Source organism: Diadema setosum, chromosome 9 (assembly GCF_964275005.1).
Source record: "Diadema setosum chromosome 9, eeDiaSeto1, whole genome shotgun sequence".
Classification (NCBI taxonomy): Eukaryota; Metazoa; Echinodermata; class Echinoidea; order Diadematoida; family Diadematidae; genus Diadema; species Diadema setosum.
Genome location: NC_092693.1, coordinates 4,438,759 through 4,466,539, shown reverse-complemented (window position 1 = coordinate 4,466,539; position 27,781 = coordinate 4,438,759). Strand labels below are relative to the sequence as shown.

The 27,781-nt window shown below is 37.5% G+C and overlaps 1 protein-coding gene across 1 annotated transcript; it reads left to right on the top strand.

Annotated features, from left to right (window-relative positions):
* The first annotated feature begins 348 nt into the window (after window positions 1-348).
* On the top strand, window positions 349-22,669 carry LOC140232987 (dipeptidase 1-like). The gene is made up of 10 exons (XM_072313093.1): window positions 349-629; window positions 11,133-11,274; window positions 12,564-12,696; window positions 13,689-13,839; window positions 15,306-15,372; window positions 17,425-17,601; window positions 18,391-18,499; window positions 19,371-19,446; window positions 20,193-20,328; window positions 21,967-22,669. The coding sequence occupies exons 1-10, from the start codon at window positions 472-474 to the stop codon at window positions 22,081-22,083; spliced, it is 1,266 nt and encodes a 421-aa protein (XP_072169194.1). The 5' UTR covers window positions 349-471; the 3' UTR covers window positions 22,084-22,669.
* Window positions 22,670-27,781: the final 5,112 nt, after the last annotated feature.

Genomic DNA, 27,781 nt, shown 5'->3' with positions numbered 1-27,781 from the left:
GTTGTACAAGACGATCCTTGGGGTGTGAATTTTAGCATAATTATGTTCGTTGACTCTTTTTAGTCTGCAAAAGTCGGCTGAAAATGCCGCTATTCAAGTATGTGTAAAGATTTACTCTTTTGATAGATTTTTTTAATCATCAATTAAGAAAAAAAAAACACAATAAATCATGTCACATGCGCATATTAATGCATATAAAAAAAAAGAAAAGGCCTGTGAAATTAAGACTACTTGGTCTGAACCTGAGAGGAAAAAAAAAAGCGGCGCCCGCCTCCCGCTTGTTGGTAACAAAACGAGTTGCGCACTTTGAGTCAGGCATTAAATATTTTAGGAGGCAAGTGAGATATATCAAAGCTCAGGCCTTTGAGATCGAGGCAACAGCTCTCACAAGAGAAATACTTTCTGCTCGATTTCTGTTTTCCATCTCGTTTTCTTTCTGGAAGTTGGCAGCCTATTTTGCGGTCGACGAGCATGGAGCGTGGTCGTTTGATTCTTCTCATCGTCGGTGTCACAGTTGTGACATCAGCCGTTATTGTTGCCATAGCTGTACCCGTGTCCCTCAACAAGAGACAAACGAGCGAGATCGAGACAGCGAAGCAGTACATGAGGGAAGTACCTCTCGTCGACGGGTAAGCTGAAAGAGTTTACACCAATCACAACTGTTCTTTTTACTTCCTTTTTTTTGGGGGGGGGGTTGGGGGTGGGAGGGGATGAGTGAGGATGATGTAAACGTTGTGTCACGAGGATTATTTAAGGGCAATCTTAGTATTATTGACAAGAATGTTTATTTTCAAATAATATAAACGCAGTGTACACCTATTTTATTTTGTCGACCTCTGACTCCGTCCTTTGATAAAGAGAGAGTGCTATGTATCTGAGTACAGCGTAAGTTTGAAAAATACGTACATGTTACCACTCCTGTACATGCAGGGAGGGGATTCCATTTCCCTGGTACATGCCACCCTCTGCTAGCTCCCCCCCCCCCCTTCTCTGACCACCTGTTTATTTGATGGGGTGGGATGGGGGTCTCCCTCTATTCTCTCCAATGTCTATACAGAGAAGCAATGGACAAATAAATATATATATATATATATATATATATATATATATATATATATATATATATATATATACAGTATGTCCCCCCCAAAAAAAAATTACAACGGGGCCCTCCGCAATGATATCTTTAAAAATAGCGAATCAATCTAAATACAAATTCAGGGTATGAAACTATAACTCATTGCCCACATCTTACAGAAAACCCCACTCGATTTGCTTCAGTGGTCAAAGAGAAATACGGAATTTTGTAGAGGATGTCGGGAATCTCTTCTGTCCAAGTTCTGTCTATCATTCACACACAAGATCATCGAAATGCTAAACTCGGAAGAAACCGATTCATGACATGCTTTACAACAATCCACATTTCTCTGTGACCGCTTAACCAAATCGAATGAGGATTTCTGCAAAATAGAGCTAAAATTTTATATTTTAAGACCCTGAAGTAGCATTTTAAAAATTTAATCATATTGGGCATTATCAATGCAAAAGTCTGATAGTAATTTTTGGGGGGACATACTGCAGTAAGTCGCCCCAAAAATTACAATCAGATTTTCGAATTGATAACACCCAATATGATCAACCTGTCTAAGCGCTACTTCAGGGTCTTAAAATATAACATCTTAGCGCTATTTGGCAGAAAACCCCATTCAATTTGGTTTAGCGGTCACAGAGAAATGTGGATTGTTGTAACGCATGTCATGAGTCTGATTCTTCCAATTTTAGCAATTCAATGCTCTTGTGTGTGAATAATAGACAGAATTTGGACTGAAGAGATTCCCGACATCCTCTACAAAATTCCTCATTTCTCTTTGACCACTGAAGCAAATCGAATTGGGTTTTCTGTGAGATGTGGGCAATGAGTTATAGTTTCATAACCTGAATTTGTATTTAGATTGATTCACTGTTTTTAAAGATATCATTGCGGAGGGCCCCGTTGTATTTTTTTTTTTGGACATATTGTATATATATATATATATATCACTATTCCTCTGGCAGATTTGTCAGAAACAGTCACAGCCAAGTTTCTAATTGAAGACGAGAAGAAATTTGTTTGTATGTATGATGTATGCTTGTTTGTTTATATGAGCATATATGCGTGTTTACCTTCTGTTACCAAGACCTGCCAACAATTAGAAATGGCTTTTCAACGCAACAAGGTGAAGAACATTATTATAGTATGTCTTCAAGGCAAAATACGAAAAAAAAATCCTTTCGTAAAATAGATATACACCTGATCAAAATTAACACGAAAAATTGGTGAACGGATGAAACAAATGACTGCCAGGAAGTGTATCCCGCCAACTGATCAATAAGCAAAACATGGAGAAATTGATTTATCAAGGAATATTCCTACTTGGTAAAACACGTATAGTAGATAGCGCTCGAATGTCAACTCTTCAATGACAGTGTTTTTCTCTGCTATAACAGTATTATTTCCCTACTTTATAGCTCGCATACTGATATGGTTGAGACCTAAGTAATTTCTGATACCTATTAAAAAGAATGACTTGTATTCGTCAAAAGCACCTGTAGTACAGTCATTTTCTGACAAGTGTTGATCATTCATTTCATTCGCTAACCTGTCCAATTAACACTTTCCTGTGATGCGACTTTAGTAAAAATCGACAGCCATAATGTTACACCGGGTATGTAAGATTGTGTGTAAGGGGGTGTTAGTGTATGTAGAATAAAGTCACTTGTCAGGATGGCTTATTCTCACCCCGAAAACATAATTTCATCCAAATGGATAAATCACACAGAAACATTAAACAAACCAAATATGTGGGCGTCAAAGCAGTGACAAAGACAATGTGGTACACATTGGATTACATTAATCCCCTTGTTGGTGTTGAGATTTATTCAAAGTCAGGCATCAGAGCAACCAGTTTGATCTCTTTTAACCATGAAAAATAAAAAGAGTTATTATACATATACAAATGACTGAGATAAGAATGTACTCACATATACATTGTAAGTCCACTCTGATATTCAATGAAGGGGATTGGGTCTCTACCATTCATTATTCGCGCAAAATGCTCACAAATACAGTCCTCGCGGTCGACTTAACATGCTAACTGATGGCGAATCTCGTTGGAGCGCTCAGTTCATGAAGTAAAGAGGAGCCGCGAATGATGACTTGAAGACATCTCTGCGTTGAGTTGACTCACGCATACAGTTGGGGGGGGGGGTCCATGTCCAAATGAAAGTTACTTCGGGATTGCTGCACACTCCGAAAGCTGCATGTTTGGTCCTCAAAACACTAAGTAGTCATTTGACTCCTCCTTAGATCAATCAACATAATTATTACAGACCGTTTCAAATGTACAGCAAAGCGTCCATAAAATATCATTCGAAACATCTATGCAGTTGGGGGGGGGGGGTCCTTGTCCAAATGAAAGTTACTTCGGGATTGCTGCACATTCCAAAAGCTGCATGTCTGGTCCTCAAAACACGAAGTAGCCATTTGACTCCTCCTTAGATCGACCAACATAATTATTACAGACCGTTTCGAATGTACAGCAAAGCGTCCATAAAATATCATTTGAAACATCTTAACAACTTTGAACTGATGTACAGTAGACATGACTTAGTTATGTCAGGACGGAATTTGGTGCATAGATGCAAAAGGTTGAGTTTCTCCACTAAAGCAGCTCGGTCTCGGAGAAACTGGAACACGTCCTTCCACTTCACAGGGCTTGGGGAGGAGAGCAGGGAGGTGGGAATCCACCTCCCTGGGGAGAGAGACTGACCTAGTATCAACTCCAATATATACTATATATACTTTCTTGTTCCTACTATCCCATAATACTTATCTCTGGTATCGTACCCAAGCTTTCCTGACTAACCCTTCTCAAAGAAACTTTATACGAAAACTTTATACAAAAACTGACCATGAATGGTAAGGGAGAGAGAGAGAGAGACAAAGAGGCAGAGAGAGAGAGGGGGGGGGGAGAGAGGGGGAGATTGAGAAAGAGACTTAATGCAAAGCATTTTACATGTATGCTGTACTCTGGTTCTTTGTACGGCATCACAGGGTGGCAAACTTCAAAGTAACGTAGAACAATACCAGCCACTTTTATGTGGTTTTCTATCTCTAAGTCACTGTCCAGTCATTGCCACTGTCCAGTCATTGCCACTAAATCCACTATTCAAGTAGAGTGGCAGTACCTCTTTTGTTTCATAAACTCATTCAACCTTTAGGTTGCGTGGTGGCACTATATAATACACTGTGTACCAAGCAGCTATTGTATCTTGGTAATGAATAGATTTTAGCTTTCTGATTCTACAAACACTATGTACAGTAAAATGGGCAAGTTGCTCCATAAATTTATATTACATGTCTTGGCATGAAAGCTACTATATTCCAGCCTTCCGCCATTACAATCTCTACAGTAAAGTGGGCTTGTTACTCCACCACTTTACATGTGAATCCGCCCATCTGTATACGTTATCACTAAGATTCGATTACCCCCTTGACCCCCACAACCTTAATGAGTATCAATGCACTCAAAGCCGACTCACACATTTATTCTACGTCTTATGTCACTATTTGTTCAGCCGATGGTTGTTGATTCTCCCTCATTTGTATAACATGCATACAATAAAATCCAACGTTGGAAAACTTTGCTCCTGAATAGGACCCAGAATTATGTAAACTTACAGGTATGTGGTCTCTCTCCTCAGAAATTCAAAGTTTCGAAAGTACAATTCTGTACTTCACGACGCAATTCATAAATAGGCTGAAGATCATGCACATTGAATTTTCTTTTTCTGGTAGTCAGGCAAACATATGAAGAAGTCAGCGAGAGGTGGATATTTTTGATACCGGTTAAACGTTAAAAATTGTATTGCCCCTACATAGGGTCTCAGTGTCCTTTTGTGATGGCGTGATGTAAAAATTTTCATTTGTGAATTCATTTACCGGATTGACAGAACAATGCTTTTCCACAATCCAAAACTGAATTTTTGAAAATACACAGTATAATTATGTCGGAGAATCGGGAGCAGGTCTCAGTAGTTATTTGGAGTTTTCTCTACTTTTAACCAAACATGGAAATTATTTGTCCTTCTTTATTACCAGGTAGAAAGACTAAGTGAATGATATTTCATTTAGTGATTTACTTATTCGTGTATCTATTCATCCCTCAATTAACTCAGTTATGTCTTTTCATTATTGCATTCTTGAACCAATAGTGAATAAATTGAAACTGTATTGAATGGAAAATTGGTTCCTTGGTATAAGTTGAGTGTCACACATGTACTGCATTTTTGTACTCTACACTAGCTGTGGTTAATCATGAAATTCTACCAAGGCAATTCTTCCGAGGCAAATGAAATGCAGTATTAAAGGCACTAAGATAATTCACCAAACTCGTGTTTCTGGTACAGTACCATGTAATACTTACGGGTGATATCAGACAGCAATGTGGCTTAAAGGGAACACAAACCCAAAGAGCAATGTGGATTGAATAAAAGCAGTAACATTAGTAGAACACATAAGTGAAAGTTTGAGGAAAATCGGACAATCGATGCAAAAGTTATGAATTTTTAAAGTTTTGGTGTTGGAACCGCTGGATGAGGAGACTACTAGAGGTTATGACGTATGAGAGGACCACAATATAAAGAAAATATAAAAGGAATTCCACAAAAATGCACTTTTCTAGCAAAAATGAAAGAGTTCTTGACTAATCGCTTTCAGAAAGCAGGGGGAATAAGTGCTACCCCTAACATATGTCAGTATCAAGTTGATGGAATGTGTAATTTTCATGAAAAATGAATTTTTGTTGAATTCCCTTTTTATTTTCTTTATATTGAGGTCCACTCATACGTCATAACCTCTAGTAGTCTCCTTACCCAGCAGTTGCAACACCAAAACTTTAAAAATTCATAACTTTTGCATCGATTGCCCGATTTTCCTCAAATTTTCACTGATGTGTTCTACTAACATTACTGCTTTCACTCAATCCACGTTGCTCTTTGGGTTTACTTTCCCTTTAAACCATATCAACGGTCTGATATGCTCTTTCAGCTTCCTGTGAAGTAAATTAAATCTGGTGAAAGACTCAACCGTGTACGAAACTACCGTGTATACGCAACGACAAAAACGGTCGCACTTCCTATTCACCACCGCACAAAACAAAAACAAACAAAAAAAAATGTAGGTCGTACCTGCAAGGAGGTTGCAGCTGAGCCAACCCTCCCCCTTTCTTTCGGTATATCTTTTTACTGCATGTCCAATACACATTTAGTAAGAAAATGGAGAGAAGGACCATGAAAGTTTATCTAACATCGACTGCAAAAATTTTGTGTAGACGTTAATAATAAAATTAATACAGTGTATTAATATATATATAAACATATATATATATATATATATATATATATATATATATATATATATATATGTATGCATTTATTCATTATATACACGCATGTATTTATATGCATATATATGCATACATTATTTACTGTCTATATATATATAACATATATATGTACATATATATGTATATTTCATATTATATATATATATATATATATATATATATATATATATATATATATATATATATATATATATATATATATACATATACATCACGGAAAACTTTGCAGGAAGAGTATACTTTTTCGACTTATATGATTCCCTGTGTACATTGGGAACCACCTCCCTGGTACACTGCAGACTTGAAAGTCAGGATAGGGCTGTATCCGTATCCATCCGCAGGGAGGTGTACTCAGCACACACGGTCAAAGTATTCATTGCTGTCATAACGGAAAACAGAACAGCCAGTAATATACAATATAGGCATGCTGTTGTACGTTCTCCTTTTGATGTTGACCAAGAATGAACCTGCATTTTTTGACGATTACAATACAGTTGAAAGGGGAGTTCATGTAAAACATTATTTCACATGTGACTTCAGTGAATGTAGAAATATAAGAAGCTCGTGAAGTTTGGACCAGACGGTAAAAATTTATATCTCTGCAGTTGCATTTATTTGAAATTTAGTCAAAACTTTTTGTCTTGGTAATTGCGTGATTATTATACATATGTCACAGTAGTACAAAGATGTGAAAAAAAAAAACGTAACAGAGAGTCCACTTTTTTTTTTTTAATCGCACAGTTAGTCAACTTTATACTGACCTGTCATTCCCCTGCCTTCTGCAGGGGGCAGGCCAGGTGCTCTTTCAGTGTGCTAGAAAATTGAAAATCTGTGGAAACCCCTCCGTATAAACTCACCCAAAAAAAGAAACACTTTTTCAAGTTTATATTTCTCATAAAACATTTGGCTAAAAAATAAATGTATAATATGCCATATTGAAGGTAATGTAATCGGCTATCAATCTGGTAGGTCAATAAGAAGGGAAATTTCACGCATGAGTGAACACCTTTGTTTTTCTCCTCCAAGGCACAAAAGTAAAAATTTCAAAAATGAACAAGTTGTCATTCATACGTAAGTGCTCTTCCATATACAACAATAAGAACATCGAAGACAAATTTAACTCAAGCAGATACATGAGTTAAGTTGCAAAAATAAATCTTTGATCTCAATAATATCTTTGAAGCATAAAATATCAATAGAGACCAAAAATAAGGGGAAAATGAAGAATCTTGGGTCAAATCCAAATTCAAATGAAATAAGAGAAGAAGCAATATCTTTAAAAATTGTAAAGATTTCGATTTGTTTTCAAATGAGGAAAATTGTAAATAATATTTGGTCCTTAAACTTATCTCATGAATCCTTAGATTACTAAATAAAAAAGTGAAATAAAGAAATTCTGTATATCCAGTCATCTTTGTGCCATTACTCCTTATGTCGTTGAAGTTTCAGCTAACAGAAAATTCTTTTTCCCCCTTTAGTTTCCCAATTTGTTTTTGTTTGAGGTTATAAAGGGAACAAAAGAACAAAACACTTTTTTTTGCTATTTCATTCGTGTCTCTCATTGTGTTAAACTTTTTTTTTTATTATTATCATTGTTATCTTGAAGGGTATTGCCAAATGAAAGACCTGTTCAATATTACAATTTTTAGTTTTTGTGCCTTGGAGGGCAAAAATGAATGTACAATGTTGTATTCACTCATGCGTAAAGTTTCCCTTTGTATTAACCTACTAGCTTGATAGCCAATTAAATCACCTTTGATATGGTATATATATAATACATTGATTGTAATCAAAATCTTCTATGAAAAATATCAGTCAAGTAAGATTAGACATCGGAATTGTTGCAGACATTATAGTATCCACTGATGGACGGCACATGGATGCAAAAAAAAAAGTTAAATTTTCATAGATTTGACTTTTTGGAGAAAATCACCAAAGGAGGAGCTGAAATCCCAATGCGTCGACATGAGTGGCAGAGTTAATAAAGGTAGAATAAAAAATTCTGAAGGACTTACTGAGGAACTTTTGAGTTGTCAGAATCAACAGGTGTAGATTAAAAACTAATTGATTGCAAAATGATTCACATAACCCAACTGTACTTGTAATTCCAAATACAAGATATAATATCCAGCCGGCATTAGAAATGAAGGGAGCTAAACGTTGCAGATTTACAAGTGGCTGCTTGATTCATCAAACTGACAAATCATTCCAGACTTGTGTGTACATATATATATTTCCCAATCAATGTTATTGGGTAAAGGTCACTTATCTTATCGACTCATATTATTATCAGATGGCTTTTTTATCAGTGCTCACACTCATCACAAAGATTGCACTTGTCTTTATCTCCGTCATAAAACGTCGATTGTTACTCCTACATCATTAGCGCTCATTTAGAGCTATCTGGGTTGGGTCTTTAATCCGTAACTTAGAATACCATGTCTGTATATAGGATAACATCAGATAGTCCCCTCGGTTAGACGCCCCGATAGGATATGGTTGTGATGATAATGACCCGATGAAGTTAATCTGTGATTACAAGTTACAACATGGCACCATCTTGATCACATGACTCGAACGTCACGAAAGAGGAAGCAAACATTACAAAATAATGTTTTGTCTTTGTGTGATGAATTCGCGTTGCTCAATCAATCCTTTAGCTTTCTTTTTCTTTAGGGGAGGGGGAGGAGCTGTCGGATTGCTGCTGTTTCACACAACAGCCGACATTGGTGGACGCCCACTCCGTTTTCCTTTTGTAACCATTGTATATCAAGTACCCTGCCATCACGTCATTCAAACCATTGTATATCAAGTACCCTGCCATCACGTCATTCTACACGTCATCACGAAAACGAAACTCACGAATACCCATCTGCACATCAAGAAAACTGAAGATTTGAGCCCCAAATCCATTGTTTTTGTGAAGCATTTAGAGGGTAAAGTTTTAATTGTATGTAGGGGAAAGTAGGTTTTGTTTTTGTTTTGTTTTGTTTCTGGGTTTGTGTGTGTGTGTGTGTGTGTGTGTGTGTGTGTGTTGGTTTTTTTTTTTGCTACCGCAATGATAATCAAGCTCAAACACCTCATTACATTGTGATTTGCTACTCCTTCAAAGTCTGTAATAAGCTTGAGGGATTTTAATCATGCTCTAGAATGGAGCCGGTGTTTGCTGCCGAGCTTTTATTCAGATAATATAGACGTGAAATAGTATTATTAGAATGATAAGATGCACTTACAACTCCAATCCAACGAGCGAACCATTCTAATTGTCCTATATGACCTGCGATTAACAAGAATGATAGGGCTGCTGCAATTAATAGGAGGAAGCCGGGGTGACAATTTGTTGACATAAAGCACCCACTTCGGGGTCTCTGTCAGTTTTCCAATAGTGTAATGATCCTGATGAGGTTCTTTCGTCGTAGAGCGCAAGACCAAAGATTTTGTTTACCTATTATACAGGTACACATGGAGAGCGTTTTCATCACAAAACGCAAATAACAGTTATTATTAGTTGTGCAACACTGCTCAAAGACATGTTCTAGTGACGTGAATGTTGCAATGTATGTGGTTATAAACGGCTTAGTGAGGGAAGTGTACAAATGATTTGATTTATTTATACTTCACGTCTTCAGACAACAGAACAAAATAAAATGCTCCTCGCAGAAGAATTTAATGTATTTGTGTCTTGATGAAGTAGATGTGATTTTGCAAAATGTTTACTTAGGATGCACTTTAAAAAAAAACAGCTCTCTTGACAACTCTTTATCGCATGGAGAAATATGTTTTTGATTAAGCAGACTGTCCTATTTCAGTAATCTGATCATGTAGTGAAAGGCGCCTCAGAAAACAGGAGCAAGTCACAACAGCCACACAAGCAGCGACTGTTATGATGTCTGAATGATTTATCGCTAGTCTTTAACATCACTGGTTTACTCATAAAGAAGTTCTATATAGGTACCATATAGGTCATAGGCACATTTCTTCTCCAATGCATCGCGTACGAACTTATGTGTCAATACAAAGAGCTTCTCCTCAGTCATGTTGGTTAATCTATTCTGTGCCAATGAGTCAAATGTGCAAATTACACACACAAATCTATAGACAGTTATTTAATGTGCCACGCAGAAGGTTAATGCCAAGATCTGTCAGGAATCTTCACAGCTTGCTGTATACGGGCAGACAGTCATGGTGACTAATTTCCCGGGGCCATAGTGATTTTTGAGATGCCTGCACCTGTTGGTTTTACCCGTCATCTCAGCGTGTTAGAAACGACTCGTAATGCCCACCTGCCTGTTCTTATAGCTGTCTCACATCTAAATTCATAATAAATCACAGCTCTTGCTGCACCAGATTCAAGACATCAGCAAACTTTGAGTGCGACAAAAAGCCGTTTTGGTTAAGAGTAATAAGAAATGATTTAATTTTTTTCTTGCTTTTAGTTTCAGGCAAGTAAAGATAATTATGAAAAGTGAGATATCTGAAACCGAAATTTCTGCAGAAAAAAAAAAAGTTAATAGGCGTTTTGATATGGAATCTAAATATTGATCGATTAAATGTAATCGAAATTATAGTTAGGTTCAATTTGGTTCAGTGACTAACTGTCGTATGAAATCATGAGAATAAGTGATAAGTTTGTTTGTTTGTTTGTTTTTTGCGTGTTTTTCCCCCGCTCCTTACCGGAACACATAGCCACAACGACTGGCCCTGGCAGCTGAAGCAGAGACAAGACAACGCTTTACAGACCATCGATTTGAACAGCGACCTCACCGCTCTGTGGGACATCAGTCATACCGATATTCCACGCCTGAAGGAAGGACTTGTTGGTGGTCAGGTAAAACTTCAGATAAAATGGTGACATAGGACATTTGCTCATGCGACGATTGCTCCGGTGTTATTTTCTCCAAGGACTTAGGGTTAGGGTTCTGATGGGGTTTTAGTCATAGGTGTGAGGGTAAGGGTTAGGGTTAGGGTTATGTCTGTGGGTATATAATCTAAGTTTGGCTTCGCGTGCAGAATTTTCGTAGGAGCAATAATATATTGTCCCAAGAGCAATTGTCATAGAACCAATAAAATAACATCTGTCCTTTGAAACACTTAGCCCACGTTTGTGTGTGTGTGATTTTTTTTAATGCAGTTTCAATATAAGATGCATAAACAAAACAGAAAGTAAATATTACTTTAGTAGTCAGTGGTGGTGAAATAGTATTCCTGGGTGTTATTTTGAAATTCAGTATTCTGTTATAGAGATTCGTCGGCCCGCATGCGCATTTATTAAACTGTGATGTATTGCTTCCAGTCAGGATAACCGCATCCTGGTCACTGTGTGGTAACCAAGTAATGTATAGGAAGTCCGCTGTCTGCAGCATGACTAGTTGCAAAATGTCAAAATGTGTAAAAATGCGTTCGTTGAGATACAACTGTAACATAAATATTTATATCTCCTGGGTGTCTGTTTGGATGGGATGTTTTACGTAAAATATGTTTCCTATGTGTCATGAGGTCACTCTGAACCTTTACCCTCCCCCTGTGGAGTAATATTGGGCCATCTGCAGTTTATTGTTGTTTTAAAAAGAAAAAGAACAAAAGAAAGATATAAAATGGGACCCATCAAAAATAACTTGCCGCAGACATTATTGACATAGACTTTAGCATAATAAAGTGCAGTTTGTCCCTCGATCTTTAGTTTACCAGACAAATCCTGATGATGATACGAATGGAAAATGTGTGGTTAAATTTACCCATGGTTGCCTCTTTACTGTTAACACTGTTCCAACAGAGGGCATTGCAATAAGGATTAATACTATGGCGACATTTTTTTTCAAAGTCTTTAATGTTGGCACAGGCAGAATTCGAACTTTAGCAAAATGATGATAACAAAGTTTGAGCTGCTTATACCAATCGCTTGATTTGATCTAAAAAGCAAAGCAAAACAAAACGAAACAAACCACACACCACCAACAACAAAAACAACTATACAACTGCAACAACAACGACAACATCTCGAGATCCTTACACACTAAAACCGACGTGCTCCTTTGTATCTAAGGGAAAGGAGAATGACGTCACTGTTTGTTTGTTTGTTTGTTTGAATGTTGTTGTTGTTGTTGTTTTCAATTTTAGTTTTGGGCCGCCTACACGAGTTGCAACTCCCAGTACAATGACGCCGTGAAGCACATCTTAGATCAGATTGACGTCATCAAGCGAATGGTCCAGATGTATCCGGAGACCTTTGACTTCGTCACCACGGCCCAAGGTGAGAACGACGATGTCGAATCCAATGTTGGATATATTTTGCCTCATTACCTGGTCGATGGCACATAAAATTGAACTGCGGTTAGTTTTAAGTCAGCACCTTTAACATGCACGCAGGATTGTGAGACTGATCAAAAGAGAAATAATTTATTGTGCGAAGAAGCTATATCCCCACAGTATTATTCCACTACGCTGCAACAGCTCCTTAATATCATTTTTGCTGCACTCTAGTAAACAGTTTGATAGATATTGAATGAATATTGAGTCTATTGAATCATTATGTGAGTGTGGGTAAACAAATTACCTTGTGAGGCTAGATTTTACAGTGTGATTATAATTAGATATTCTTTTGAAATATCAAGCAGTTGTGTGCTTGAAGAAAATGATGTAGACTAAGTATAATTACAAGAACAACGTGATTCTTGTCATTCCAAAAGGTCATAATGATTCTCGTTATTCTTTAAGCGAATTACAGTAATCTTTTCTGCTTTTAGTTTTGGTTAATCACGCACCAATAAGGCCAGTTTTGTCATTTTGTGGCTTTGAATTATAGTCATCAAGGTGGATAACAACTTGAGATGCCTTTAAACTGTCTCCGTCTGTGGAGTTCTGCAGAAAAAAAGGACAACGAAAGGCTATACAATGTACTTGTTATCGTCACATCACGCAAAGTCCTGTAAATCTCGGGGGAAAAGGGTTCACTTGTCAAGCACTGTCTCTTCTTGAATAGCATCCTGTTGGCTCTTTGAATGTGTACATTCGGAGTATAAATCTATTAATGGAAAGGCGAAATAATAGTTATGAATGAATAAATGAATGAAGAAATTAATGAAGAAACGAAGAAATGAATGAATGAATGAATGAATGAAAGGAAAAAGGAGCCTGAATATTATCTTCGTCACGCGATTTTCTACGCATTCTTTCAGAATGTGGAGCACGCTCACTGTAGATAATTTTCTGGTTCGGCGGTTTTACTCTTCTGTGGACGCACAGGTATCGTGGATTCCCACGCCAACGGAAAGATCGCATCTCTCATTGGCGTAGAGGGTGGGCACAACATCGACAGCAACATGGCGGTACTGCGCATGCTCTACGAACTGGGCGTGAGATACATGACGGTCACGCACAGCTGTAACACCCCATGGTAACAGCTCTAGCTTGACCCTATATGTCAAAGTTCCACACCTGCATGCTATGACCAACTTTCTTAAACATGCACATTCTTTTTTATGTGGCAAATGCCACCAGAACAATGTGGTTCAAATTGGAGTTGAAACTATAATTTATAAAAGCATCTTATTACAAAGAAATAGTGTATTGTACTAATTGTCAGTCTGCATCGATCTGTTTACAATTATCAGAATTGTTTGATGACGTCATGAAAAGAGACTTTTGTTTTGTTCTTTGAGTTATGTTGATGATATATACACAAACATTGAATTCACTGACGGTAACAGACGCAATTATAAGTGGTCATAATTTCACACACCCCTATATAGGTGGTAATATTTTTTGTGTGTTTTTTTTAATTCAACTATAACCCAGCATATTCATAAAAAATCAGTACCTCTTGCAGTGCAATATTACCTGACTCTACCGAGTCAACAATCAACGTAGCATCATCAGCTAACTGTGAAATACGTATATCATAAACATCGTGGTTTATTATCAGAATTGTTTGATGACGTCATGAAAAGAGACTTTTGTTTTGTTCTTTGAGTTATGTTGATGATATATACACAAACATTGAATTCACTGACGGTAACAGACGCAATTATAAGTGGTCATAATTTCACACACCCCTATATAGGTGGTAATATTTTTTGTGTGTTTTTTTTTAATTCAACTATAACCCAGCATATTCATAAAAAATCAGTACCTCTTGCAGTGCAATATTACCTGACTCTACCGAGTCAACAATCAACGTAGCATCATCAGCTAACTGTGAAATACGTATATCATAAACATCGTGGTACGGACCGTCATAAACTGGTATGCTAATGCCGTGTATATTCATGTTTGACGGTATATGTGTTGTCATTACCTAAACTACTTATACAAACAATAACGCATATAAGGGGCAACCCTGTCTAATACCCCTTTAATCTTGAATACGTTTAATTGTTACCCATCCATTGTTAATAACATTTACCTTTACATCTGTATATATAAAACATCTATCCACTTAATAAACGATTCCTTTAAGTTAAAATTTCTTAAAACCTGCAAATAAGGTTAGTAATACCGAAGGTTTCATAGTTCTCACCTTCTTTCTATTTTTGGCTTAAAAAACCTAATTATATCAATTTCGGGTTAACGAACTTTCAGAATAACGACCCTTTAGAAAAAACTTCACAAATGTGAACCTTATTTCGTTTTCGGATTAAAAGAAGTTAGTAAAGAGAAGTATTGTGTTTTGGAGGGGGGAGATGGGGCTGGCATATTCGTTGTTAAGGTCAAGTTTTAATGCTTCCCTTCTCCCTTCAGAATTTGAAAGTTAATCATTGGGACTATTTATGTTCTTGCGTTCTATCGTGAATTATGAAATAAGTCATTAATACGTAAAAGCATGTATGTCAGTATCTATCAAATACCAATATAACATTTCAGGGCAGATAACTGGAGGAAAACTAATGAGCAGCCGGCGGAATTCAATGGTCTCACAGACTGGGGCATGGTAAGACAAAGGTCTACTCCATCTCTGCAAATTGATTTAACTCGATAAAGCAACATTAGATGATGACTGACGGGGGAGGGAACATACCGAATGTTCCACCCGAAGGGTTTGAAATGCTATTGAGGGGGGTTATAAGTCCCGAGACGAAGTCGAGGGACTTATAGCCTCCCGAAATAGCATTTTAAACCCTGAGGGTGGAACGTTTGGTACATGTTCCCAACAACAAAATTAAAGTCATCATCTGTTGTATCATATGGGTTAGTCAAATACGTCAACGTCAACCAACAGCAACACACAACACACTCAATCGCTCGCTCGCGCAGAGCCAAATTTACTGTGCGCGCGCGGTCCTAGGTCTTCTGTCATTTTGTAACGTGAAAATGTTTTCCCATGGGCGAACATAACGAATGTACCTCCTTGACGTGACTGTGTTTAGCCAATCGCTAGCCTGTATTTGACTAACCCATTTGATATAAAAACATAAAGCAATTCGACAAAATCAGCATAAAAAAGCAGTAAGTTACGGGATTCTAAACTTTCGTTAATTTCCCTCGGAGTTACATGAATTAGACAAATAACATTATATACGTGATGATGTAATTAATTTTGTCGCCTAACTCTTTGTATAAACTAGTTTTAATGAGGATGGTATCGTTCTTGTTTGTAAGGGCGCTTCAGAGTTTAGTTTCCTTGTGAGATGATGAGAATCCGCTTGTGAAATATGAAAGAGCGCGTAATATCCCTATGAGAAACTCCTAGTTTAGCTGAATACTGTACACGGACCACATTGTGTGGTCAACAGTCTAGCATCTGCAACTAAAGTGTCAATCCTCTGCGAAAATTGTGTGAAACTTCAGAATCTCGTAACTTTTTTTACAGATTTTCTCTTCTTAAGAAACTTTTTTTTTTTTAAGATTCAAGACTAAAATTTATTTTCACTTCCATCAAATAAAAAAAAAATTCTATACAATGTACAGTTCAATGCAAAGGATACATGTATTTGTAATAATTGCAGAATGTGATTTAACAAAGTATGAAAATGAGCGGTAGATGAAAGAAAAAAACCACAATCATATCTTTGTTAATATAAACATATAGCATATAATACAAATTAACTAAGGGTGAGGATGGAAATGGAGGGTCCCACTGAGAAGTAAAACTTGTACGATATGGGACCCTCAGAAAATACACAAGACAGCAATATAAGATAAAATAAAACGAACCAATTTCAACTGACATGAAATCAAAATAATTGGGAAGGAAACAAAGAAAGAAAAAAAAGGAGAAGAAAAAAGCTTCTTTGATTGATTTCATTTCCCTCTAATTAGCATTTCCCTCTAATTTTCATTGATAAACCATATATGAAATATATAAAAATATAAAAGATACAAAAAACAATGAAATAAAATCTATCTATAGAAGTATTGTCTCTTCAGGCAAAGAAGAAAACATTGTAGGAAAATATATTTTGCCGAGCAGTAAGAAGTGCAGCTTATACTCCAGCCAGAAGGTAGAAAGACAGTTTCTTCCATCTTCCTGCTCCTATTTTCTGACAACTGTAAAGCTGGCACAACTGCTGCTATACATTAAACTACAAATCCATTAGCAGGATTGTGATAATATCAAGTAACCAAAATGTGATTGTTTAGTAATATCTGTAAGCTAGTTTCAACGTTATAATGACAATTATGAAACACTTTCTTTGTGTCAAATAATGACTTCTGCCGTGGCGGATCCAGAGGGGGCGCAACCAGCGCACGCCCCCCTATATTTTTCGTAAAAAACAAAAGAAATAAAAAGAAAAAAATGAAATGAAACCCGGAAGTGGCACCAGAAATATTAGTCACGCCCCCCCTCCCCTTTACAGAATTCATGGATCCGCCCCTGCTTCTGTTTTGTTTCCGGAGGTAGATTAACAAAAGGAAGATCACGTGTGAAGTATCTCACACAAGAAGTCTTTAATTGTCTCATGGTGTTTGTAGCTCGAAGGGATGGAGCTATAGAAAGCTCCATGCACATACTGTCACTACTGTGATACGTATATCTCTGCAGGACGTTATCCGTGAAATGAATCGACTGGGTATGCTCATTGACCTTGCACATGTGTCTGAAGATACGATGATGGACGTCCTGGACATCACTACGGCCCCCGTCATGTTCAGCCACACCTCGGCCTTTGCGCTCTGCAACCACTACCGAAACGCTCCCGACTATATCCTTGAAAGAGTGGTAAGATTAATTTTGTACGCCTGATTGTTGACTACATTGAAAAACAAAACAAACAAAAAAATATCAGCGAGATGGAAAATTCAATGGTGAATCCTCTCGAGAGGATAGAACATAATTATGTCATTAGCATTGCAGCGATACGCCTATTAAGAATTGAACTTTATCAGCAAACTTGAGAAGAAATGCGATATGAACCGATGAACTCCATCACAGTGCTCGGATATACTATTAATTACTGAACTCATCCGATGTAAAATGCAAGGAGTAAAACTTCTAAGAGAGAAGGATAAATACTGCTAGACTATCAGGAAAAGAGAAAATGATAAAGTGACGAAGAAATATAAAAATCATGCAATAATGGTTTCGTACAATACGTGTACATTGATTATCGCGGTACCGCGTCGAGTCAAACTAAACGGCTCGTTCGAATTTTTCAGAGCCCGCTCTGCTCTGGTACGAAACCATTAATGCATGATTACTAAGACATGAGAGCACTTTGGGGCGAGTAAGTCTCACAGTGTTAGTTATTGTATATGAAAGGTACTTTAACCTGAAACACACGCTAAGATAAGGAAACTCAGGGAAACTTTTGAGGTACCAAAACTTTATATTATCTTTAACGTTTATTTTTGTCTTTGTTGAGGTTACACATGTACTGTAATGTTCCTATATTCAAATCTGCTTCATGTTAGCTGGTGTGGGGTTTCTTTTGCGTTGTTATTGTTGTTGTGTTTGTATCCGCAAAGAAGATAGTAATATGATACTTATCTTTCTTTCATCATTCCACAGAAAGAAAATGGTGGCGTTGTGATGGTGAACTTTTTCACTTTGTACATCAACTGTCCTCCTGGGAATATTTCGACGGACACGAGCGAGGCAACTCTGGCTCAGATCGCTGGTCAGTTACAGTACTCTTGGTGAAAACAACCAGGGGCCCGTTGCATAAAAGTTATAATTATGGTAACTTTGCCATCCAATGGTAACTTCCATGGAATTCTTGATTTTGATAGGCTGTTGAGTATTGTTACCATGGTAGATACCATTGGATGGCAAAGTTACCATAATTGTTGCTTTTATGCAACGGGCCCCAGGTCTCTAACTATAAAATATCATTAGTATATGAGTTATCTCCCTGCACTGCAGCGATGAAGAGTGACTATAACATGCTCTAACTTTTCTGCAAATTCATGTTGTTATTGTTGTTGGTGTTGTTGTTGTTGTTGTTGTTGTTGTTGTTGTACATCTCCGGTGAAGTGTTGTTATTGTATTCGTAGGATATGAAGAGCTTAAAGAGAAGACAGAGTGGGCAATTTTTCTGTTTTATATTGTTTTGCATTCTTTTGGTTTTGGTTTTCTGTCCCTTCTTTTTCTCCTGTTCAATATTCTCTCTTTTGTGTTAGATATATAAAGACAAACACAAATAAACAAACAATGTACCTAGAGAGCACATTAGGAGTGTTTTAGTTGATAGGGGAGGAAAACAATTCTTGCAAACGTTTTTTCTTGTGAACTCTAATTGCCAAGATTTAGATCTGGAAATAAATTTAGATCGAATGCTAAGACAAGTGGAGAAGATGGTGTTCTGCACATGCGCGACACATCTTTTTTTTTTTTCATTATTATATAACCCATGAGTAGGAGGTAGCGTCGTCTTAGCGTTCGCGTGGCAAATCTAAAGCTTGGCACTGTCACAGCATGGAATCCTTCCAATAAATTTCCTCTTCACTTGCTTTATTTTTGTTTTTGTGTTGTGCTGTTTTTCTGTCCAGATCACATGGATCACATCAAGGACGTTTGTGGATGGGAGTGTGTGGGTATTGGCAGCGACTACGATGGTGTCGATACGTAAGTTATTCCTTATATCCGTTTCTTTCTTACTCCCTTTTTTCCCTCACCCATTCTCTCATTTTTTTTTCATTCATGATTTTTCTTTTTTATATGTATGTATGTTTGCATGTATGTATGTATATATATGTATATATATATATATATATATATATATATATATATATATATATATATATATATATATATATATTTATACACACATACATCGCACCCTGTTCACCTTATCGTTTTGACACTTTAATATCACTTATGCAAACACGCATGAAATTATATAATACGATTTATGTACAAAGACTGCTGTCTTTCAATCGAAGGTCCCGAGTTCTTGGTCGAGATGTCTCTTTTGCCCACGGTGTCCCTCCCAACCCGAGTGTTAAAAAGATAGAAAAGGGATGAACACATTATGCATGGCATTACTGGGGTGATAATAACGGCATACAGGGTCCTCTGGAAGAGCAATGGTAACACTGAAGAAGCTATGCTCAAGGTTGAAAAGAAGATACCCGAGGTATGCTTATTTTCTTTGTCACCCAATAGGGCAGGAAATGAGAACACAACAGTTACTGTCCGCAGTAAAGTGAAATAACACCACATTCTGTAAATGAATTTCATCATGTATCTTGTTATGCATCTGTTTCAGGTTATGAGTAAGCAACTACAACGCATGTTAACTTGGAATAATGTTTTAGTCAGTCCTCTTTCCTTTATTTATTTTTTTTTTACGCGTTGTCCTGATAACGCAGAGTCCCGACGGGTCTTGAAGACGTGTCAAAGTTCCCGGATCTTATCGCCGAGCTGATCAGACGAGATTGGACGGAGACCGAGGTGAAGGGCGCCATCGGAAATAACCTACTGAGAGTCTTCAGAGATGTGGAAGCGGTTAGTCTTCACTCAAAAACCTATTCATTTTATTAGCTCACCTGAGCCAAAGGCTCAAGTGAGCTATTGCGATCGCCCTTCGTCCGGCGTCCGTCGTGCGTAAACTTTTTACATTTTCATCTTCTTCTTGAAAACCCCAAGACCGATTTTCATCAAACTTGGCAGGTAGCATCCCTAGGGGGTTAGGAACTCAATTTGTTAAAATGGGCACCATGCCCCACCCAGGGGGCCCCCAGGGGGGCCCAACCCCCAAAAATTAAGGAATCTGTAAAAATCTTCTTCTCTAGAACCAGAAGTGATAGAGCTAAGTTAATACTATGAGTTGGTACATTGATGACTGTAGTTTCAAGTTTGTTCATGGCAGAATCAGGGGTGCCCCCCTTGGGACTCAGGGGAGGGGGGTGGGGAGGGGTCCTAATGGGGCCTAAATTGTACATTTTCATCTTCTTCTTGAGAACCCCATGACCCATTTTCACCAAACTTGGCAGGTAGCATCCTTAGGGGGTTAGGAACTCAATTTGTTAAAATGGGCACCATGCCCCACCCAGGGGGCCCCCAGGGGGCCCAAACCCCTCAAAATGAAGGAATCTTTTAAAATCTTCTCTAGAATCAGAAGTTATAGAGCTAAGATAATACTATGAGTGAGTACATTAATGACTGTAGTTTCAAGTTTGTTCATAGCAGATCCAGGGGTGCCCCTCTTGGGGGCGGAGGGGGGGGGGGGGAGAGATTGGGAAGGTCCAAATAGGGGCCTGAATTGTTAATTTTCATCTTCTTCCTGAAAACCTCTTGATGGATTTTCGTCAAACTTGGCAGGTAGCATCCCTTAGGGGGTCAGGATCTCAATTTATCAAAATGGGCACCATGCCCCACCCAGAGGGCCCCAGGGGGCCCCAATCCCCCCCCCCCCAAATTAAGGAATCTTTAAAATTTGGGCCCTTATTGTACATTTTTATCTTCTACTTGAGAATGCCTGGTCAAATTTTAGTAGAGCTGTGAATAATTTAGATTAGTGACTGCGTGAAAGGTAAACTTGCGATACTCAGGTGAGCGCTAGACCCGCGGGTCTCTTGTTTTTCTTCTTTACCTTCTTCTGCTGCTCGGTCATCATATTTGTTTTTTCCATTCATTGCCTTCTAACACTAGCAAAAATCATAAATGCTGAAAGATTGGACAAGATCGCGTTTATATTTCGATCTTGTAAGAGAAAACGGTACCTTGATTATACAGTATAGGTGTAGTTATCTGGCAAAAAAAAAATGTAGAAAAGGCGTTAAAATTTGTTTTGTGTGTGTTTTTTTTTTCTAATAAAGAGAGTGCATTATTTCCGTGCCAATCCAAGCAGGATGCTTAGTGTTCTCCATAATCCACGTTGCCATTGATGAAAGGTATTCCAGTTTTGTCTTCAAGGACATAATGTTTTCTTTCTCATGTGCCTATTATGTGCAGGAGAAATCTCTTGTCTCTACGAGTTATTATAGCAACTTATCCCCCGGATAAACGTGACGGTGAATATGATCTTAACAGACAGTCAGACAGTCAAGACGGTGAATAATTCTTGCATCTAATAATTTAATAATCCTTATTCCTAGTTGGTAAAGTAGATCCCTTATGTGTTCTTGTGTCCCGTTTCCGCAGGAGAGAGATAGGCTACAGGAGTCAGTACTGCCTTACGAAAACTCCATGCCTCGAAACAGCGGCGGTGAAGCAACGAATCAGTGCCGCACCTACGTCTACGATCCTCCGACTGTATAAAGCTAGAGACGAATTAATCATCATCATGGACATGACTTCGGTGATTTCGAATCAGTGCCGCACTTACATCTACGACCCTCCAGCTGCTTAAAGCTAGAAACCGGACATCAAATTCGGTGATTGGTCGTCAGAACCCGGTTTTTGTTTGTTTGCTTGTTTGGTCGTTTGTTTTTTCTTTGTTTTGTTTTGTTTTTGTTTTCCAAGCAACAAGCAAACCGTGGTTTCTGCAGAGAACAAAAGGGGGCGGGCTGAAAAACAGAGTTTCCACATGAACACATTTCATCCCTTTTTCCTCCTCATTTGTCCATTCAGGCAAAGTGACAAAGCGTCTTAATACATTTTATCATATGATTCTATCTTCATATTTTAGCCATTGGTAATGGCAGGTGCTAAGAAGTTGATTTCATGAAAATTCTCACAAACATAAACACACACACACAAACACTCGCAGTTCTAAGTATTTCAGTTCATCTTCTTTTTTCTTTTCTCATATGATAGGGTGCTTGTAATGGTTATCATACAAGGCATTTTTTTCGATTTTTGCTGTGATTGTTGGTTGAAACTAAAGTCTGGAGTGCGGTGGTCAATTTATTACACATACAGTAGTCAAACTTATAGAGAAATGTATTGTTCTATATACTTCTTTCTGATTTGTTAATTCCACGTTTTGTTCTATAAATTCCATTCCATTCCATTACGTTAATACTTCATACGCATTACGAGTTACTCTACTATGAACGATGATTCTGATAATGCGGATTTTGAAATGAGAATGATATAATAAAATAAGAGTCTCTTGAAAAGGCCGCTGCATACCTCAAGTTACGGAATATGACGGAGACCTGAGTTTATATATCCGTCTGCAAAGATTTAAAGTGCCTTTAATTATATTTGGTGGAAGGGAAATCAGGTACTTGACTATATATACCTTGGTATGATTTGTGTATAGGTCTTTGATATGAAATACAAACGATCAACTGATCATGTAAAGTCATTGAACACGAAATAAACAATGCAATGTATTTCATTTACAGCATTCTTGGCTCAAATTTCATTTCTCTTTTATTCCATGTACCTATGTGGCACCTTTTTTTAAATTTGATTTAGTCTATTGTGTAGGTCGGCAAAGGTTGTTTATATTGAATGTTTCATGATTTATATATGAATGTTAAAGGAAAAGTTGTATTGTTAACGTCTTAATGGCAGCCATAACAATGCAGTCTAAGGGGTGCGAGTGTGAATCTGTGTGAATAAAAATTTTCACCTTTCTCAACCCAAATACTTTTTTTTTTTTGTCAAGGTAGGCGATGATCATATTATGAGCCAGGAAATACATGTACAGTATCACATCAGGTGCCCGCTGACGTCGTGTGTGAGTTGAAAGTACAGAACATTACATAGCATCCATTTACATTGTAACAGCGACTCTCAATTATTCGGCGTTAAGTGCTGGGAGAGTATTAAACAACAAAACTGTAGAACACACGTGCGTAAGATCCCACATCTTGTATGCACGAACGAAATGACTGTACATAAGTCAATTGTGACATCAGATATACAATCGAAATTAGTATTTTTTTTAAAATGATGGTCTAATGGATTTTTTAAAAATTGGACACTGAAACCCAAGTTGGCAGGAAGGCGACTCCATAATTTTGGGTTCCTGAAAATGCACGCAGACCACTACTTCAAATTCTGTAGAATGGCAGATGTTGTTCAAGAAGTTAATTGTATAATACAAAGATTCCTCAGGGCAATTTTACACGTCATATACGTGTATATAACGCGCACTATACAGTCGAAGATTTTGTGTCGGCGCACACATCTCACTCTTATGAACACGCACCACTCATATCACATACAGACAAACTCCCCATCACATACATGTATACATACACAGCCACTTACAAAAAGACACATGCAGGTTCTTGGACTTGGTGCCTTATAAACGATTCCATACCACATGTAAATTGGTTATGACAAATAAAATAAGCTCCAATACAGATAATGTTAGAGAAGTCACCAAAGTCTGACCTCGGCTATTTCTAAGTGTTTGCAACCAACAAAACCAGGGTCCATTTCATAAAAGATGTTAGGATAGCAATTCTTGCTGATATAGCAACTTCCAATAGCAACAGACAATCAGGAAGCTGGATTTTTGTCATTTCTGTCAATTGCATTCCAGCAAGAGTTGCTATTGTATCATTTTTTTTTTAATGAAATGAGGCCCAGTATCACAAATTATACATAAACACCTGTGGAAATTTGAACTTCCCCAACTTTCTTTCAGACTTTACGAGATGTCTACTGCTTTGTTTGTCTGATTTCACTTTACATGGATCTCTTATAGTCAATTTGTAGTACATGGTGTGGAATTGTAAAGTATATTGGATCCTGGCCGTCATGGCACAGCTGATATGCTGAGGGAAAGGAAATTGATGCAAAAAGCAGCCTTTTGCCAAGTTTGAGCGGATGACATTGTGAGGTGACTTCCTGTTGATATTCACAACAGAAATGAAAATCCAGGTCACAGCCTCATGCAAGGACATGGCCTTTGACTTGAATCTTACTCCATGTTTACTACAGTACCTAATGCATGTACTCAGTGGTGTATGCATTGTCTTATTCAGTGTGTGTGTGTGTGTGTGTGTGTGTGTGTGTGTGTGTGTGTGTGCATTGTTGTTGTTTTTAGTCCCTCTATAATACCTCTTACCCACAAAAAAAAAAAAGCAAAGCCTACAAAATCCTCGCCAAAATGAAAAAAAAAAAATCACTATCAGGGGACAAATGGTCGCATCTTGTGTCCTACATACAGCAAAATCAGTTTTGCGACAATGAGTAATTTTCTTTGAGAAAACATGTATATTACATAGGTATTCATGATCTCCAATTCTTAACACTTTTTTTTCTTGAAAGAAGTTCACAAACCATGCATCATTCCACACATCCTGTTTCATAAATATTTACACTTTATTTTCAATACCAAAGTCTCTATATTAGATTACTTTCACAAATTTGATTTTTTACTTTTTACTTTCAAAGTTGAATAAGTCTATGAACTTGTAGCATCAGAACAGGCTCATTTTATCTATTAATTCATAACAAATAATTGAAAAAAAAAGGAAAGAATCTCAAACTTTCCCGATTGAAGTTAATTCCTTGGGAGTGTAGATTATCTACCAGATTCATTTAATGATTGCTTACACTTTATGTACTTGACAATTTGTGCGGTTCATTCACAAGATTCAGACATCTCATGACCTTTGTATACACCAAGACCCAAGATTTAAGTTCATTTAACTATATACTTTTATGTACATGTACATCAGCATGCAAGGTGAACATTTCTCAGGAAAGAAACAGACAGTGCTGCGCCACTCATTACTTGTGAGAAAGGGATATGAGCCACTCTCACCTGCATAAGACCCACAATGTGGCGAGTTTGGGGCAAACTTTCAGGGTTTCACATTTCCTATGCATTTCTACATGTGCCATCCCCCTCCTTTTGTGTTACTGAGTAAACATGTTCCGTTGATTTGTAACATTTTGCCACTATTCAATGATGCACATATAGTAAAGTAGTGAAAATATTCATAAGATATATCATGTTAACCAACCACCTCACAAAACATGGCAAGCTATGAGATTACATATTGCAACACCACTGCACTCCAATTTCTTTTGGTGAACATCCCCACATTGATGAAATCTATCCAGCAAGGAACTCTGACTCCATGCCAACTAAAAGTTGATTTGAAAGAGATCGTTTTCAGGCAGAGGGGAGATGATGTAATAGACTTTCATCAAATGTCACCCTCTGTATTATAAGATTGCAAATGCTGATTTACAATTTTAACAACAAAGATGATGGAAAATTGCCAGCAGTGACACAATGAACTACAATACCCAGCCCCTGAGCCTCTCAATTCCGGTATTGTTACGCTAAATAGTCCAAGGCAGATAAGGCTTACTGAATGAAATAAAGAGATTGTTTATGCAGAGGGGAGAAAATGCGTTGTAGCAGATCTTTTGTTCTCCTCAAATGTTGCAATCTTCATTTTAAGATCGCAACTGCTGATTTACAATTTTTGACAAACATATCAATAAAGCAAAAACAGAGGGATTCAAAGTTAACATCTACTGCACTGCCTTCTGGACCACAATGCCACCACCAGACTATCCCCGATAGCTGATTTCATTCAAATCGTGTGACAATACATGTGATTCCTGTATATTTCCCAAAAGACTGTGTACAGCAAAACTTCCCCGCATCCAACAAGATTTCATCAGTGAAGAACTCATCTTGTGAGACTGAGGGTGGTATTCTGAAATCCTTCCTAGGAAGAAATTTCTTCCTAAGTCAGGATTTTTTCCTAAGTGGTATTCTGAAAATCTTCCTAAGTTTCTTCCTAAGTAGACTTAGGAAGAAACTTAGGAAGGGGGCGGGAATATGCAAATTTCTGACTTAGGAAGAAGTTGGTATTCTAGAATGCACTTAGGAAAGAATTTTAGGAAAATATTTAGGAAAGCTCCACCCCTGTCCTAAGTACGTTGCTAAGAATAGCAAGCTGCAAGCATCGTGATAGGCGCGCTTGTCAGTCATTGCGCACACATGTACTTTGATGCGCGAAATGAGCGTGAGAAAGGGGACATGCCGCGCACTCGTGTATTTGACCCTACGTCATTATAATATGCGATTGTCATTGGTTAGTTCCTTATGATACGGCATTTCGCATTGGCTTAGGAAAGGACGTGGGCAGGGATAAGGATGGCCTAATTTACATTAAGAAGTGCCTAGGAAGAAATTTCAGAATACCAATTTTGTCTTTCCTAGGCACTTCCTAAGTTTCTGACTTAGGAAGAAACTTAGGAAGAAACTTAGGAAGACTTTCAGAATACCACCCTGAGAGTGTAACCATTGTTACAGCTGTCACAAACACTTGCACACAAATACAATCAAATCTGTCTATAGTGACCACCTGTCTTTAATGGCCACTCTTAGTGTCTCCCTTGGGTGGCCACTGTAAACAGGTTTGACTGTACTGTTTAGTATATAACATGGTTCTGCACATGATTAAACTTCCCTTTAAAGTTAAAGCTGCTCTATGCACCTTGGCTGGAAATACACTGTAATTATCTTTATCTCAAATGCCAATAAATACATATCATAATACAAGACAATGTAATGATTTTTCTGAACACCTACAGGTATATCACAGTCACACACCAAGTTATCTGGAGTGCATTCCCGATTTGCACAGCTAATGCACTTTTGAAATATGCTTGCATTGTATAAATATGACCAGAAATGTTATAATCATGTTTACATAAAAAAAAAAAAGAAGGATTATACAGGACAATGATAACACTGATCGGAAGAGAGTGAGAATGGTTCCTAGAGGCTATGGCCTTAAAAGCCATGCACAGGTTGCATGAGTCTGCAATGTTTGGGGAATCATAGACTTCACAAAATATGAAATAATCTTTAACAGCAGTTACACACAGTTACAAAACCTACAAGTAAGTGCTGCATGAATGTCTTTTGTCAAATTGGTTTGAAAGAATACATATTTACTTGTACATTCCAATATGCACCTGGTTTATACATGACTATCTATAATATTGTTTTCATGAAGATCTGTCCAATTCTTAAATATTTGACATATCAATTTCAAGAGGTTGTAACTGTGAACTGGCC

What these genes read in the sequence shown, in the direction of transcription:
- LOC140232987 (XM_072313093.1), top strand. Translation starts at nt 472, where the DNA reads ATGGAGCGTGGTCGTTTGATTCTTCTCATCGTCGGTGTCACAGTTGTG. An exon ending in CTTCGTCACCACGGCCCAAG is followed by an intron (nt 12,697 to 13,688) that starts GTGAGAACGACG and finishes GTGGACGCACAG; the next exon opens with GTATCGTGGATTCCCACGCC. An exon ending in CACAGCTGTAACACCCCATG is followed by an intron (nt 13,840 to 15,305) that starts GTAACAGCTCTA and finishes ATAACATTTCAG; the next exon opens with GGCAGATAACTGGAGGAAAA.